Below are 17963 nucleotides of genomic sequence, written 5' to 3'. Positions count from 1 at the left end.
TCAACCTGTTTGGCGCAAACAAACCATTTAAAAATTAAAGTAAAGCTAGCATTTAAAAATTAGATACTTATCTAAAGACTATACCTGGATTAATCCCCAGCCCAGGGTGGATTTGATATAAATCACTAGTAAAAAGGCTTGATTTTAAATCATAATTTTTAAAGAGCAACTGTCATCTCTGTCCCACAACTGCTCCTCCTCTGACCCGCTGTTGACTCACCGACAGTCCCATTCACTTTATTGGGACGGCTGGTGATGCAGTGACACACCAAGGTGAGGGATGTGACGGCAGCAGGCGAGTGGATGCCCGCTAACAGGCGCTGCCATGATGGATCTCAAATGACAGGTGTACTTTAAATGTAAGGACTTATTCTTGCTGGTAGTTAGAATCTTTAATATTAGCAAACAAAATGAAGGTCCTATTTAGAATAATAAGCTGTCATGGTAATAAAACTGCAATATCAGAACTGATTTTAGCTTAATAAGTTAATCACATAGTTGGAGAACTACACAAATTCTTTTATTAAAACAATAACACTGCCAGTGCATGTTCTCTTAGCTTGCCGAGCTTGGATTCACTAAATGAGTTTACAAAAAATGTAAAAATTGCAGAATATTTATTTGGGCCCACGGGATGAAACTATGAGATGGTAACCGGCACGTCTCCGGTAGACCCTTCCGAACTTGTACGGAATGTATCAAAATGTCTAAATGTAGTCAACAGAATATGTGGTTCGGGGGCTGCGACCTCTACTGTCTTACTAATGTTGCGAGTTTGTAGGGCTTCTTGCCCAAGCCGTGAAAAATTTAATAAAAGTTTATATTTAAAAAATGAATAAATTGCAGAATATACAGCCTCATGCTACATAACTAAGCTCCATTTCATGCTGAATAAACTAAATAATTAATGCATTTTAAATAGAAAACTATCTACATTTCAATTACATGAAATATAAAACATAACTAGCAGCTTGTTTTACAAACCGTACCGATAACTGCTGGAGGGATTTTGTACAGAATTATTACATGGGAAGTTTGCTAAAACAACAGGGGTTAAGGACTAATCATTTTCTAAAAGTCCATACGCAATATTATCAAACACTGCTTTTTGCATGCTGCATAATCCGATCAAAGTGGTTCTAAAGGAAGAAGATTTTTTTACTTATGCAGTAAGGTAAAAAACCTTTTGCAAGCCGCCACAACCCCCAAATCACAATCTCAATCCAGCAATGTGCATGAGAGCAGAGGCTCTCTACCTCATTGCTCAGACAGCAGCAGGAGCCGTAGGCTCCTGCTGCTATCAATCACAGCCAGTGAGGAGGGAGGGAGTAGGGCAGGGCAGAGCCATGGTCTGGGTGTCAAGTGCACACATTGCAAGGGGCTTGTTCTGGAGGGGGAGGGGATGGTGATTGGGGTTGATCTAAGCACAAATATTGCACGCAGTATGTAGAATACATTCTTTATTTTAATAGGACAGCTATATCAGAGCATACAAACGTAAAAAATATGGTACAACAGGAAAGTTGCGAGACGTCATCTTATTAGGAGTTCAAAATACTGCAAGCTAAGTATAATTAGCCAACGTAGATTACAAACACTTGTGGGGTAGCTAGATGTACCAGACAGCCAGAAGAATGTCCTGCGACTCGAGTCGCAGCTGTTCTTCACATGTAATTGCACAGACAGGGATTACATGTAGCTAGGGACAGAATTTCTGCATTCAGGGTCAATCAGTTGCCCTCAACTAGCAGGTATTTGCGAGCTTTGCCATTACAAGCAAACAGCTAAGGCTCCTGCCTGCTTGTTATTGCTTTGTACAGACTGACCACAGTTGTCTGGAACGACCTTCCAGCTGCAAACTCCTGATGCACAAATCTACTGCTGGATCAAATTAGACTGAGGTGAATGAGGCCTAAGACCACATTGACACTGGTGAATGGACCCAACACCAATCACATGCAAGAATCCTAGTGGGAGGTTCCTGACAATTAGCTACAGGAAGCAGCCTCATTGGAAGCAATGGTAGGAAGTCGGCCTCCGCCAACTAACCATGGCCGCTCCCATATAATCGCTCATTTATTGATCCCCTGCGAGTGATTGGCCCTGGACGCAGGCTCTCATTTGGGAGCATGTTACACCCATATTTGAGGTGTAACATGCTCCGGCACCTGCTGAGCGCCCTCATAGTTCACTGAAACTTCCTCCAGCTTTCAAATAGAAATCCTGTACAGAGATATGGGCAAGAAAGCTGGAGGAAGCGTCTGCAAGAGAGCCCGACATCACACCCAGGCTCCGCTGATCACAGGTGCAATGCTTTACAGGCTGCTTGGGGAAAAAATAATAAATGCACATTTTTTCTTTCTGCAAAAATATGTGCATTTATTTTCTTTCCCCAAAAGGTGAACTTATCCTTTATAGGAGATGCAATAGGATTAAGAAAATGAAACAGCAGCACGCATGTAAAATGAATATAAAAAATTACCTTAAAGTTTTAAAGTTAAAAATAAAATACATCCTAATCCCTTTAGCCCTGTTCAGATCTTGTATAGCGGGAACAAGCCCTCTCACGATTTCTTGAGCGCAATTTATACACATTTCTGCACGTTGAGCATAAGGCCAGGTTCACAGCTTGTGGTCCGCTGAGTTTCAGGTCCAAATTTTTGCCTGAATTCGCACTTGAACTGGACCAAAAATCTCAAGACCCTTTTAGAATTCGCACTACGGCCGCCCTGGACATGCGTGAACTGGTCACACTCGCATGTCATGCGAATTGGATGCGGTGAAAACTTCAACCAATTCGCACATATATGAACCCGGCCTTAGGCACCCCATTCACTTCCATGGGCTGCCCTATGCAAGTTTGTCACCCAAAAGAAGCACCTGCCCTGTTTGGGGCAATTCGTTTTTGCAAGATTTCTAAACGCATATTTTGCTGAGCGACAATCACAGCAAAAACACATTGTGTTTGGGGCGCCTTTAGGAACCATAGCATCCAAACATAGGTATGCATGTTTTACCGCATTTGGAGTCACAGCAATTTCAAATCCCCAAATGAGAATGGGCCTTTAAGACGCTTTAAAAGAGTTGTACAGGCAGAAGGTTTTTTTTTTTTTTAATCTTAATGCATTGTGTGTAATAGCCCCCCCCCCCCCCAGCAACCCCTTAATTACCTATCTGAGCCCCTTCCTCTCTCCAGCGATGTCCACGATCCCCTCAGCCATTCAGGACATGCCTCCTGATTGGCTAAGACAGAGCAGTGGCGCTATTGGCTCCCGTGGCTGTCAAAGTTAGTCAGCCAGAGGAGAGGGGGCGGGGCCAGGCCGGGGCTCCGTGTCTGAATGGATACACAAAGCTCTGACTTGATGCCCCCTGTAGCAAGCTGCTGGCTAAGGGGCACTCAAAAGGGGGAGGAGGGGGAGAGGAGGAGAGGGAGGAGAAGAGGAGGATCCAGGCTGCCCTGTGCAAAACCAACTGCACAGAGGAGGCAAGTATACCATGTTTATTTAAAAAAAACGAGCCTTTACAATCACTTAAAGTGGATGTATATAGTCTTTTTTTAAACTTTTACCTACAGATAAGCCTATAATAAGGCTTATCTGTAGGTAAAATGAATATCTCCTAAATCTGTACGGTTTAGTAGTGGTTTACTTTTCATGCAGCCGCTGACGTCATGCGGCCCAGCAGAACCGCCAGCCCCTGCCGGGAAAAAAAAAAAAAAAGACTCCCGCGTGCCAGAGATACCGGCGCCTCGTTCTAAGGTGAGTATTTTATAATGCACCATCATGACATTTGAAGCATTTTAGTTAGGATCCCCGGTTTGCCTGAGAACATAAGCATGTTAAAAAGATCTGCAAAACTGCAGTAGAGATGCCTTATGTTTACGGACGGGCAGGCCAAATTTGTTAAAGACAGCAGCTGAGCAAAACAATCCAACAAGGTGCCACATTAGCACAACCCTGTACAGAAACATTATTAATTGCCTGGAGGAAACAGACACCAAGAAAGAAACACACTTTTCTGTCATTCCTGTAGGCACATGTAACAACTATGAAGTAAGATTAGGGGATACTGGAAATTAGACACATTCTTTACAACAGGGGAAAAAGGAAAAAAAAAAAAATCACAAACATGACACTGCACTAACAAGAATGTTATAAATATTACCAAAACTTACATCAATGTTCTCTGAATTCTCAAGAGTGGCCCGGAGCGCTGGAGACCCTGATATTAAGGTTTGTGCCTGTGGAATGCACAAAGACATTTGTAAAAAAAATAATCCCTTGAAAAACAAAAGCACAAACTTTTCCATTCGAAGGACATACCGTACTGATCAGAACTAGTTTCTCTCCTACCAGACTTAATTGTGAGCCATTTATTTGCGGTAATGTATGTAGATTTGAGTAACAGATCATACAAGTTGAGGACAAGGTCACCACTCAATTGGGGCATTTATGACGCCTCGCATTTTTAGTGGAGCACACAGCATTTCAGGAAAAACTGTACTGTATTTTCAGTAAGTATGTTTTGAGTTACTATTGCAGTCTTTATCTTTTATTTTCAAAGTACAAGAAAAAAACATGAAAGATCGTACAGAAATGAGCAAAATATCACTGGATGCAAATGATAATGCTATGGACAAGGGATGGCTATATGTGGACACAGTAAACTTTCATAACTTCAACAAACTGGCGCCTAAGAGATGGTCCATATACATATCAACAAAAAACTGAGCTAGTTGTGGACCAGAAGTGCTACAGAATCCAGATGTAGCAGCAAGAATGAAGCAAGAGGATTAAATAACAAAAAGAAGCCTCCACAACCAGGAGGGATGGGAGAGTGATAAGAAAGGTAGAGAGGAGGGGGGGGGGGGGGGGGGGGCAACATTGAGGACATCCAAGCCAGAAATAAAAGGTTCAATGCCTATGAAGAGGCCTACCTGGTTACAGGCATTGAGGGAGCCTTAAAGCGGTTGTATACCCACTGATGTGGAAAGGCATAATGAGCTAGTATGCACTGCATACTAGCTCATTATGAAATACATTAGAACAAAGCCCCGACATTTGGTCCGATCCACGCCGAGGGAGCTGACATGTTCCCTCTGCGTTTCTTCCGGGTATCGCGGCTCCGGCGCTGTGAGTGGCCGGAGCCGCGATATCGTCACTCCCGCGTGGGAGATTTTTTTCCCGGCAGGGTCCGTAGTCTGTCGGGCTTTCAGCCAGGAATCCCCTGTGCGCATGCGCTGCTGCAGTCAGCGGCGCATTGCGAGGGGAAGATTTTTTTTACCTACAGGTAAGCCTTATTATAGGCTTTCCTGTAGGTAAACGTCCCAAAAAGGACTATACAACCACTTTAAATTAGTTGTAAAGGTGAACACCACACAACCCTCCCCATCCACCCCCCCCTTTACCTACTTCTGGGGCTGTGGAGATGTCAACTGCAGCGATTTGAAATTCTTCTCCAGCGCCACTAACAGGATGAACCTGATGGATTCTGATTGGTCAGCACCATTACAGAGTGAATCAATCTGGTCCATGCTGAAGAGCTGTATACTCTGGAAGGATCACAATCCACCTGGTTTGCCAATTGACTGCTGGCGCTGCCTCTCATCGCACACGCCAGAGCCAGCTGCACCCACCTCCTCGCCAGCCCGGCACTCCACTGAGTGCTGGTGGAGCAGAGCAAAGAACAGCAACTAACAGTCACCGCCCTCCACTCGGAGAAAACTTAGAACTGAAAGATCAGTAGTCATGTGATCGCTCCGTTCTTGGCCTTAGAGTCAACGTGGGACAGCTGCAACATCACACCAATGTTGCAGCATAGAGGCGAGTATGGATGTTTTGTTTTTGTTTCATAACCCGTTTAACCTAAATGCCTTAAAACACTCACTGAGAAGATAATTACCCCAGACTGTGTAACCACTTAATGATAGGGCCATAGCCAAATGACTGCTACAGCGTGGCTCGATAACTCTGGGAGGGCGTACATTAAAGTCCCCCTAGAATGGCATGCACAAGGGAGTATCCATGACCGCATCACAGATCATGGTAAATGGCCACTGACAAATTTTTTGGGGCTCAACTATTAAGCCCACTGGGGCATAAAATGCATCTGAAGAAGCTCTACTGTGGGTGGAAAGCATAGCTGAAGCCATCTTACACATTACAGGGTTTAGTGACATGGCGTCCTGTGTGAAATCGGTTCCATTTTTTTGTTGCAATTTTTTAAGTAACAAAATATTATTGCAACAGTTTATCAAGTAGTAATTTTCAGCCAAAAAAAAAAAAAAACACAACTTAAATAGGTGTCTGGAGCACAGCTTTGTGTTCCCACAGCCGATTCTTATTACCACTCCGGGTCCCTGGTGCCACCATCTTGGATATGGAAGTCAACTGTGGCTTCCTGAGAAACCACAGCCAGCTCCCTGCTCACGCCGTGGTTTGCGAGTGATCCTGCATGTCCTAAGAGGCTGTAGAAGAGGAGAGGGCTAGTACTCATTTAAAAATAAAATCTGCCCCAGGCTGGGGCATACCAGAGGGACTTTTTCAGTGAAGTTCTTCATTAATCTCAAGTCACAAGTGCAAAATATTACCCATTTTATTGTTAAAATATAAGAGATGAGGTGGTGCTGAGTAAATAGATAAACATTGAAATTGCTTGTGCAATGGTGACGACATTTTACACAGGTGATAGTTTAATAGCTCTTATAGGTCCCATTCACACATTTTAAAAGGCATCCAAATCATGGGAATGTCTTTTTTGACCCGGAAAAGGAAACATGAAAACCACAAGACGCTGCACTACACCACCACCTAACAACAAAGGCTGAAAGCAATTTTAAGCATGAAAGTGAACTGCCAGAAGGGAGATGTCATGTGAGAGCTCTGCCAGCAGCATTTTTTTTAAACTTTAAAACACTCAAAAAAAAAAAAAAAAAAAAAAACCTTCCTAGTTATCCGATAATCTCTAAAACATTTCTGAATACAAATTGCTGGGGAAAACTGATCTAGTCACACAGGCAGCATTATGTGGGGGTGGAGGGGATACTCTTGTCTGACCAAGAAGCAGGCATGAAATCGCTGGCAGAAAGAGCCGTCGTATGACACTGCCCTTGCCCTGGGGGTACAGCACTGAATTTTTCATATGCGGGAGGAAGTCCAATTTCCCTTATATAAAAAATATATAAATAAAAAAAAATGAATAATCCCTCAAAAAGGGAAGCCAGCTACTCTCTAACAAGATAGGAGTTAGTAGGGAAAGATCTGATATGCATGGCAAAAATAAAGGCCTCATTCACACCAGTGGCAGTATAAACAGGTGGCTAAGATGCAGCCAGCGCACCCATGTGGCAAGGGGTGGGAACACAATGTGTAGCCAGTGTGCCCATGTTTACAGGGGGTGGGGATCATTTGGTGGAGGGGGGATTATGGTGTGGGGTTGTTTTTCAGGTTTTGGTCTTGGCCCCTCAGTCCCAGTGAAGGGAACTCTTAAGGCATCAGCATACCAAGACATTTTTGAATTTTCATGCTCCCAACTTTGTGGTAACAGTTTTGGAATGGCCCCTTCCTGTTCCAACATGACTGCACACCAGTGCACAAAGAAAGGTCCATAAAAGACATGGATAAGCGAGTTCCTGACCTCAACCCGATAGAATACCTTTGAGATAAATTGGAGTGGAGGCTGCAAGCCAGGCCTTCTCATCCAACATCAAGCATGCTTTGGGGGTGTTTTTCTGCTAAGAGGCCAGGACATCTTCACTGCATCAAAAGGGACAATGGACAGGGCCATGTAGCATCAAATCTTGGGTAAGAACCTCCTTCTCTCAACCAAGGCATTGAAAATGGGTCTTCCAGTATGACAATGACCCAAAACCCATGGCCAAGGCAACAAAGGAGTGGCTCAAGAAGAAGCACATTAATGTCCTGGAGCGGCCGAGCCAGTCTCCAGACCTTAATCCCATAGAAAATATGTGGAGGGAGCTGAAGAGTCGAGTTGCCTAACGTCAGCCTCAAAAAAACCTTAAAGCGGTTGTAAACTCTCAAGGTTTTTTTTTACCTTCATGCATTCTATGCATGAAGATGAAAAACCTTCTGTAGTGCAGCAGCCCCCTCTTTTACATACCTGAACACAATCTTTCCAGCAACAGGGACGAGCACAGCAGCTCCAGCCACTGTCTCAGGTCCTCATTGGATAGATTGATAGCAGCGGGAGCCAGTCAATCAAATCCAGTGACAAGTGAGCAGGGCTGAGTCCTGCTGTCTGTATCAATAGACGTAGCAGCAGGACTCATGAGCATGCCCACACAAGTGCCCCCATGGAAAGCGGCTCTCCATGGGGGCACTCAAGAAAAGGTGGAGCCAGGAGAAACACGGGAGGGATCCCAGAAGAGGAGAACCGGGGCTGCTCTGTGCGAAACCCTTGCACAGTGGAAGTATAACATGTTTGCAAAAAGAAAAAGGAACCTTTACAATTCCTTTAACAACTTGGAGAGGATCTGCAAAGAGGAGTGGGGCAAAATCCCTCCTGAGATGTGTGCAAACCTGGAGGCCAACTACAAGAAACACCTGACCTCCGATTGCCAGCAAGGGTTTTACCACCAAGTACCAAGTCATGTTATGCGAAGGGCTCAAATACTCATTTCACTCAAATTGCAAATCAATTTACAACTTTTTTTTAAATGCGTTTTTCTGGATATTTTTGTTGTTATTCTGTCTCTCAATTAAAATAAACCTACTGTTAAAATTACAGACTGATCATTTTTTGTCAGTGGGCAAATGTAAATATATGATTATTATTTTTTTTTAAGTTATTTAAGGAATCGTGGGAAAAATAGATATTCATATATAGATAGGTGGCTGATAGCGTATATGAGAGACTATATTATAATATATTAAAAAAAATACACCCCCCTTACACACAGCTATCAGTATGTATATGTGTGTGTGTATATATATATATATATATATATATATATATATATATATATACACACACACACACACACACACGGGGTGATAACAGATGAGGCAGGGTTTATGAGATATATATCTCCTCTCATATGCACCATCACCCAGCTACCTATATATTGGCATAAATATTTTCTACACACATGGTAAGTGCAGGGTGGTCGGTGTGTGCCGGGAGAGCACAGATACATATAAACACACATGTGTGGGGTGGAGAGCTGCACATGAAGGAAGTGATATGTATGGGGAGGGCGGTGTGTATGTAGTCATACATGTGCTGGCAGTGTAGGGGACATGATCACACATGTATTATACACACAGGGGAGGGCAGTGTTTATGATGGGGGTTGATATATATTATACAGTGAGAGAACACAGACGGTAATATAGGGCCCGGTGTATATACAGTACAGGGTGGGTGAGGGAACACCACACGGTAGATGGGGGTCGGGTTCTATGTGTAGATGGGGGTCGGGCTCTGTATATAGACGGGAGGACGGTGTCGATGAGGGGATGGCGGGCTCAGTCTTGCATTTGCGGAACTCTCCGGAGTGAAGGCCGGTGCCCCTCCATAGGGCTCGGTTCTGGGCCTGGTCGGGCTACCTCAGGCCATATAGGCCACAGCCGCCCGGGCAGGGTCCCGTTATCCGGTTGGAGGGGTGGGGCGGACTCCGAGGTCCCGTTACCCCGGGGAAGGTGTGGCGGCCGAGGATGGAAAGGACACTCCCACACCCGGAGCACAAAAAAAAGACGCCTCCTCGGACACATCTCCCCCCCACTTACCGATCTCAGTCTCCGGGTCACGCACCTCTCGCCGTCTCCCTGCGCACAGAGGATCCAAAATGGCGGCACTTCCGGGCGGATCCACCAGGCGGTCTGTGGGGGGGAGCTGAGAGGGGAGGCAGAGCGAGGCGACCAATAATGGGAGGGGGCGGAGAAAGATCCCTGACCACACGGCTCTGCCCGACACCGCACTACAAGTCCCAGCACCGAGCCCCGACACCACACTACAAGACCCAGCACCGAGCCCCGACACCGCACTACAAGACCCAGCACCGAGCCCCGACACCTCACTACAAGACCCAGCACCGAGCCCCGACACCACACTACAAGACCCAGCACCGAGCCCCGACACCACACTACAAGAGCCAGCACCGAGCCCCGACACCACACTACAAGAGCCAGCACCGAGCCCCGACACCACACTACAAGACCCAGCACCGAGCCCCGACACCTCACTACAAGACCGAGCCCCGACACCTCACTACAAGACCCAGCACCGAGCCCCGACACCACACTACAAGACCCAGCACCGACACCTCACTACAAGACCCAGCACCGAGCCCCGACATCCTCACTACAAGACCCAGCACCGAGCCCCGACACCGCACTACAAGACCCAGCACCGAGCCCCCACACCTCACTACAAGTCCCAGCACAGAGCCCCCACACCTCACTACAAGTCCCAGCACCGAGCCCCGACACCAAACTACAAGTCCCAGCACCGAGCCCCGACACCTCACTACAAGACCCAGCGCCGAACTCCGACACCTCACTACAAGTCCCAGCACCGAGCCCCAACACCAAACTACAAGTCCCAGCGCCGAGCCCCAACACCAAACTACAAGTCCCAGCACCGAGCCCCGACACCTCACTACAAGACCCAGCGCCGAACTCCAACACCTCACTACAAGACCCAGCGCCGAGCCCCAACACCAAACTACAAGTCCCAGCACCGAGCCCCGACACCTCACTACAAGTCCCAGCACCGAGCCCCGACACCTCACTACAAGACCCAGCGCCGAACTCCGACACCTCACTACAAGTCCCAGCACCGAGCCCAAACACCTCACTACAAGTCCCAGCACCGAGCCCCGACACCTCACTACAAGTCCCAGCACCGACACCGCACTACAAGACCCAGCGCCGAGCCCCGACACCTCACCACAAGACCCAGCGCCGAGCCCCGACACCACACCACAAGACCCAGCGCCGAGCCCCGACACCACACCACAAGTCCCAGCGCCGAGCCCCGACACCTCACTACAAGACCCAGCCCCGAACTCCGACACCTCACTACAAGGCCCAGCACCGAGCCCAAACACCTCACTACAAGTCCCAGCACCGAGCCCCGACACCGCACCACAAGTCCCAGCGCCGAGCCCCGACACCTCACCACAAGACCCAGCGCCGAGCCCCGACACCTCACCACAAGACCCAGCGCCGAGCCCCGACACCTCACCACAAGTCCCAGCGCCGAGCCCCGACACCTCACCACAAGTCCCAGCGCCGAGCCCCGGCACCTCACCACAAGTCCCAGCGCCGAGCCCCGGCACCTCACCACAAGTCCCAGCGCCGAGCCCCGGCACCTCACCACAAGTCCCAGCGCCGAGCCCCGGCACCTCACCACAAGTCCCAGCGCCGAGCCCCGGCACCTCACCACAAGTCCCAGCGCCGAGCCCCGGCACCTCACCACAAGTCCCAGCGCCGAGCCCCGGCACCTCACCACAAGTCCCAGCGCCGAGCCCCGGCACCTCACCACAAGTCCCAGCGCCGAGCCCCGGCACCTCACCACAAGTCCCAGCGCCGAGCCCCGGCACCTCACCACAAGTCCCAGCGCCGAGCCCCGGCACCTCACCACAAGTCCCAGCGCCGAGCCCCGGCACCTCACCACAAGTCCCAGCACCGAGCCCAAACACCGCACGACAAGTCCCAGCCCCGGCACCTCACTACAAGTCCCAGGACCGAGCCCCGAGACCTCACTACAAGTCCCAGGACCGAGCCCCGAGACCTCACTACAAGACCCAGCACTGGGCCCTGAGATCCACATTCTGCCCAGTCAATGACACCAAAACCAGCATTGTGTGCTCGGATGTCAGCTGTGACCTCTCATAATAAACTCTTTTCTTCCCTGACCCTACAACCCAATAACTGTCCATTATCCTGCCATATACTGCTGATAAGAAAGAGTATTTAGCCATTTATATTTACTAAAATAATTGCATTTCCATGTTCTGTGTACTGTGGGACACCAGATATAGTGAATGCAGGGTCCTGGGTTTAGTAACATTTTAAGTGTTGCTAGTGTCCAATAATGTTGAATGAATTTAAAACTGATCCTCCTTATGTGTTCTACGTCATCAACAGTCCTATTATAATGTTATTTATATGTTGTATTTATTAAGGAATTAAATAAATGAGATGTGATTGTATCGAAATGTATCAACTTCATTAAAAATAAAATCAGCATTGTGATGAGTTCCTATATGTACGATGACTTGTAAATAAAATTCTCCAAATTCAATAAAGAAACTTGCAAATATACTATTAAAGCGATTGTAAAGTCAAATTTTTTTTATTATAAAAATAATGAATATGTTATACTTACCTGCTCTGTTGCAGTGGATTTGCACAGAGCTTACTATGGGGGCACCCGAACTGAGTCACAGCTCTCCGTCCATTCAGACATGGATCCCTGAGCCAGTGTTCTGGCAGATAGTGTCCTGCCATCATATAGTGTCCGCCCCATACTGCGCATGCGCAGTACGGAGCAGAAGAAGTTTTGGAAAATCTCAGAAGATGAACGGCGCCTACGCCGTGAGTGGAGGTGGTAGCCCCACCATCCAAGCGGACATAGGTTTGGGAAAATTAGAGGGCCCCTCGCAGGCTCGATTCACTCGCCACGCTTCGGGTATTTTCAGAATCTGTGTGTACTGCGCATGCGCAACACTATCCGATGGGGGACAGTATTATGATAGTGCAACTTTGACACAACTTTAGATGAGTGCAACTTGAATACGACTTTTGGCTTTGACCAGTGATAATGGACAACTGTTGCACACAAGTTGCATTGTATAACTATCAGGAACGACTTTGATGCAACTTGTGCAACTCATGAAAGTTGGACCGAAATAGTAATGCATGAACTACTTTGAAGGTGCTGCAATTTTAAGTCGTGCATATATGAATGTGTATCATTGGAAAACATGGGTAGCGACTTCTCATGCAAATTTGATGTTTGAAGTTGCATGACAAGTCGCACAAGTGTGAATGGAACCTAAGTGAAGGTTCCCAAATAACCAGTGCTTCAAAGGATACACATATAAACATAATTAAGACGTGTGTAAATAAGCAATTTTACAACATAGGCAAAATGTGATATAAAATATCAGTGGTATCAAAGGCTTTAAAAATGTACAAAGAATGAAAATTAAGTGTAAAGATACAGTGCATACGGAAAGTATTCACAGCGCTTCACTTTTTCCAAATTTTTTTATGTTGCAGCCTTATTCCAAAATGGATTAAATTCATTATTTTCCTCCAAATTCTACAAACAATACCCCATAATGACAATGTGAAAGAAGTTTGTTCGTTTCAAATCTTTGCAAATTTATTTAAAAAAAAAAATAAATAAAACATCCCATAAACATGTTGTAAGTATTTACAACCTTTGCTCAAAACTTTGTTGAAGGCACCAATTACAGCCTCAAGTCTTTGTGAGTATGATGCTACAAGTTTGGCACACCTATTTTAGGGCAGTTTCTTCTATTGTTCTTTGAAGGACCTCTCAAGCTCCATCAGGTTGGATGGGGAGTGTCAGTGCTCAGCCATTTTCAATCGGGTTTAAGCTTCAGATCTGGCTGGGCCACTCAAGGACATTCACAGAGTTGTCCCACAGACACTCCTTTGTTATCTTGGCTGTGTGCTTAGGGTCGTTGTCTTGTTGGACAATGAACCTTCGCCCCAGTCTGAGGTCCAGAGTGCTCTCGAGCAGGTTTTCATCAAGGATGTCTCTGTACATTGCTGCATTCATCTTTCGATCCTGACTAGTCTCCCAGTTCCTGCTGCTGAAAATCATCCCCACAGCATGATGCTTCCCTGTAGGGATGGTATTGGCCAGGGGATGAGCGGTGCCTGGTTTCCTCCAGACACAACGCTTGGTATTCGATCTTTGTTTCATTAGACCAGGTAATTTTGAGTCCTTCAGGTGCCTTTTGGCAAACTCCACGCGGGCTATCATGTGCATTTTACTGAGAAGTGGCTTCCGTCTGACCACTCTACTATACAGGCCTGATTGGTAGAATGCAGCAGAGATAGTTGTTCTTTTGGAAGGTTCTGGAAGCTTAAGCTCTTTCAGAGTGACCATTGGGTTCTTGGTCACCTCCCTAACTAAGGCCATTCTCCCCTGATAGCTCAGTTTGATGCACTGTTAACTGTGGGGCCTCATATATACAGGTGTGTACCTTTCCAAATCATGTCCAATCAACTGAATTTACCACAGGTAGACTCCAATCAAGTTGTAGAAACATCACAGGCTGGGTTCACACTGGTACGACAAACGAAAATCAATGTCTCCCTATGGGAGCCATCTTAACTGGTCCGACTTTGAAAATGCTCCCTGTACTACTTTGGTCCGACTTTGATCCTACTTCAGCCCATTGACTATCATTGAAGTAGGATCAAAGTCGGATCGTTGTCCTAACCATCCAACTTTGGCCTCTAACATTGTGTTATTTCCTGCCCTCTGCTGTAGCCCCTCTCATTGTGTGTTAGTTTTGATTGGTCAAAGGACAAGTTTTACTATCTGAAAAGTTGAATCAAAGTAGTATCCTGTTCATGAAAGTCGGATGGATGTAGGACCAATGTAGGACTGATGTCGCAGAGCAAAGTAGGATGAAAATCGTACAACTGTCATGTAGTATAGTGTGAACCTGGCCTCAGATGATCAGTGGAAACAGGATGCACCTGAGGTTGAGTGTCATGGCAAAGGCTGTGAATACTTATGTACATGTGATTTTTTTCCCCCCTTTTTTATTTAAAATTTGCAAAAATTTCAAACAAAATTTTTACACGTTGTCAATCCATTTTCAAATAAGGCTGTAACATAACAAAATGTGGAGAAAGTGAAGCACTGTGAGTACTTTCCGGATGCACTGTACATACAGCAATATAAAATTATATAGAAATTTTACGATGACCCTACTGGGTAGTGTGTCTTAAACACCTGTGCTAAAGTGGTTTACAAAATTGTGAAAATAAGCAATAAAATAAATATATTTCATATATAAATACTCATCAATAAAGTGTAGCACTAACCCCCTAAGGAGCTGCTGGTTATTTTTGGGCTTACCATTACCTTCCGCTTCTCCTTGTTGCACGTCTAAGGGATGTCCCATGGTAGATGACCCAGTAACTTGAGACTGACAACAGATCCACTTGAATGGATTTTATTTGCAAACTTCAACCATTGAACAGTCTTTAACTTGGGATCAGAGGGTTGGAAAGGAATTCAGGTACTCTCAATGTCAAAGTCTATAAACGTTAAAGGAACTTGCTTACTTTGACTGCATCCAGAGAATAGCCATTCGAAGCTGGATGAACACTCAGGTTGGACAGTCCCTCTCTCACAAAGCCTAGCAGCCAACTTGGTGCGTACTCAGGAACAAAGTCTTTAACACCGACATTGTTGCAGAACATGTAGGAAACTAAGCTGTAGAACACTTGTAGGATACCTGGATCTTTGAGCCTACTCAGCGATATCCACAGGACCAGATTCTCTTGGTTACTTCGGCCCTTCCAGGTTCTTGTTAAGAAAACCCTCATATAAGGTCTTCTTCTAAAGAGTCCTCCCCTGGAATGCTCGAAGTTCAATGGGTCTCTCCTGAACCCGAGACGTCACCCATCCACCTCAGAATCCTTCTCTAGTTTCCATGTCTTGGGCTAGCCAATTCCGAGGCATTAAAGTCGGGTGGAACAGCACCCCAGGCCATAGCCTTCAGGGGGGCTGGTCAGGAGGACCAGGACCATGTAATCAGCACTTCATACTGGACCGGAACCCCGAACCACGTGACGTCCATATCTTAAATACCCTCTCCCAGAGGGCACAGCGAGAGGGCCACTCCCACTGACCTGGTTCTGAAAGAGAGTAACCTAAGCGCCTGATCAGACCATGTTCCACGCCTGCCACCAAAGACAGTGCCCCCCCTGTGGCTAGACTGAACATCTCACAGTCCAGTCAGACTGACACAGAAGCCAAATTTTGACAAATAGACCCAAACCAAACTGTAGTTTGGGTAAAGTTTTAACTTTCAAAAACTCTTCAGGAGCCCAGCTCTACAAGTGATAATATGCAATCCATTCCCATGCTTAATTTTACAGAATTGTGCCCATAAATGAGTGAACTAGTCCAGTGATACTGAAGTGCATGCAAATAGATTTCTTGTGTGATGTGATCACACTCCCATACACCGTCTGATATCCACACTGTATACTCTAGCAGCTCACGTGATGTTTAGACCATATAGGTCCAACAGCATTGTACAAGTTCTGCTGTCTATGTCAACAGACGCAGCAGCAGGACAAGGGAGTGCACCCGCACAGGTGTCCCATAGGAGAGAGCTTCTCCAACGGGACACTTAAGAAGAGAAGGAGCCAGGAGCGCCATGGAGGGACCCCAGAACAGGAGGATCGGGACCACTCTGTACATAACCGACTGCACAGCGAAGGTAAGTATGACACTTTTTTTTTTTTCTTGTTAAACCCCAAATCTAAAATGTAATGTATGGCAGATTACCAATCATTAGATGTGGTGGTTGCATTCGTTTTTTATTTTTTTAGGCTTTTTTCCCCTCTGATTTCACCTGGTGATCTGGCCAATAACACATCTCCTGTATTGGATTGCCCCAACTCTGGATGGATGAGCACGGGATGCACCTTTGGCCAGCAGCACTGTCAGTCTGGGGGGAGGGAAGCGTTAGGCCGCGTACACACGGGCGGACTGTATGGCGTACTTAGTCCGTCATACAATCCGACGGACAGTCCGTCATACTTTCGACTGAACGGACTTGACCACACACGGATGCACAAACAGTCCGTCGAAAGCTTGCGCGATGGCATGTACAGCACGTACGACGGGACTAGAAATAGGAAGTCGAATACACAGCAAAGCACCCTTCCGCCGTGTAAATCCTTTCTGGGCATGCACCATTCTTAATCCGTCGAACTAGCCTACTGACGAGCGGATTGTCCACTGAAACCAAAGTACGACGGACAGAATTTCGAAAAAATCCGAAAAATACTTAGTACGCCAGACTGCACGCTGAAAAAGTCCGCTGAAGCCCACACACGAGCGGACTGTCCGCTGAAATGTGTTTCGACGGACTAAGTACGCCATACAGTCCGCCCGTGTGTACGTGGCCTTAGATGTACTGGCAGACTTAGATTCACTAACAAATTGAAGCCAAAACTCCAGCTCACACCACAGTTACACAAGCAGTGACAGCAAAGTTTTTTTAATAAAAGCCGATCATTGTAAGCACCTCTGTCAGTGGTAAATATTTTGTCTCCACACTCTAAACTGCTATAAATGCAGGAGAGCTTGTTCTGTTGAAACACAGACTTGCTGGCCAGATCACCAGGTGAAAGTAAAGGAACTGAAGCCTAAAAAAGAAACAAATGAATTTAAGGATTGATAAGCTGCAATATAATAAAATGTTAGCATTTTGGCTTAATTCTGCTTTTAAAAGGGGTTGCAAAGGTACATTTTTTTTTTAAAATAACACTTACACTGTTATACTTACCTCCACTGTGCAGTTCGGTTTGCACAGAGCGGCCCCCGAACCTGGTATTTTGATGTCCCTCGGCGGCTGTTTCAACTCTTCCCCGCAAGAAATAACCACCTTCACGCGAGCTCTCTCGTATGGTGGTTAGTTCTTGCGAGCACGCTCCCGTAATGCAGCCAGCGGCTATAGCCGCTCACTCTATCACTCGGCCCCACCCCCGGCGCACCGCGTCATTGGATGTGATTGACAGCAGTGCAAGCCAATGGTTGTCCTGCTTTAAATCCATCCACTCTATCCAATCAACGGCCAGGCTGAGCGGCGAAGAGGACATCGGGGGCGAGCGCAGCAGGTAAACAGGCTCAGGTAAGTAAAATGGGGGGAGGGGGGGCTGCGGGGGCCGGTATTGTTGGATGTTTTTTCACCTTAATGCAGCCCCTTCC

The 17963-nt window shown here is 46.4% G+C and overlaps 2 protein-coding genes across 4 annotated transcripts in view; one reads left to right on the top strand and one right to left on the bottom strand.

Moving 5' to 3' along the window:
- The window catches only part of CELF1 (CUGBP Elav-like family member 1), a 73995-nt gene extending 64162 nt beyond the window's left edge, over positions 1–9833 (bottom strand). The window contains exons 1-2 of one of the 3 annotated variants that reach the window (XM_077460975.1): positions 9746–9833; positions 4165–4240 (exon numbers count right to left, since the gene is read on the bottom strand). The gene's annotated coding sequence lies outside the window, so the exon portion shown is untranslated. The remainder of the gene's footprint in view (positions 1–4164; positions 4241–9745) is intronic. The other 2 variants (XM_077460973.1, XM_077460974.1) reach the window with 2 other exon arrangements.
- On the top strand, positions 4048–12106 carry LOC143926287 (uncharacterized). The gene is made up of 2 exons (XM_077450232.1): positions 4048–4052; positions 10426–12106. The coding sequence occupies exons 1-2, from the start codon at positions 4048–4050 to the stop codon at positions 11855–11857; spliced, it is 1437 nt and encodes a 478-aa protein (XP_077306358.1). The 3' UTR covers positions 11858–12106.
- Positions 12107–17963: the final 5857 nt, after the last annotated feature.

Source organism: Lithobates pipiens, unplaced genomic scaffold (assembly GCF_037356315.1).
Source record: "Lithobates pipiens isolate NorthernLeopardFrog02 unplaced genomic scaffold, aLitPip1_a1.2 Scaffold_10, whole genome shotgun sequence".
In the NCBI taxonomy this organism is placed as follows: domain Eukaryota; kingdom Metazoa; phylum Chordata; class Amphibia; order Anura; family Ranidae; genus Lithobates; species Lithobates pipiens.
The sequence above is the reverse complement of the archived record's forward strand: the minus strand, read 5'-3'. Positions and strand labels throughout refer to the sequence as shown.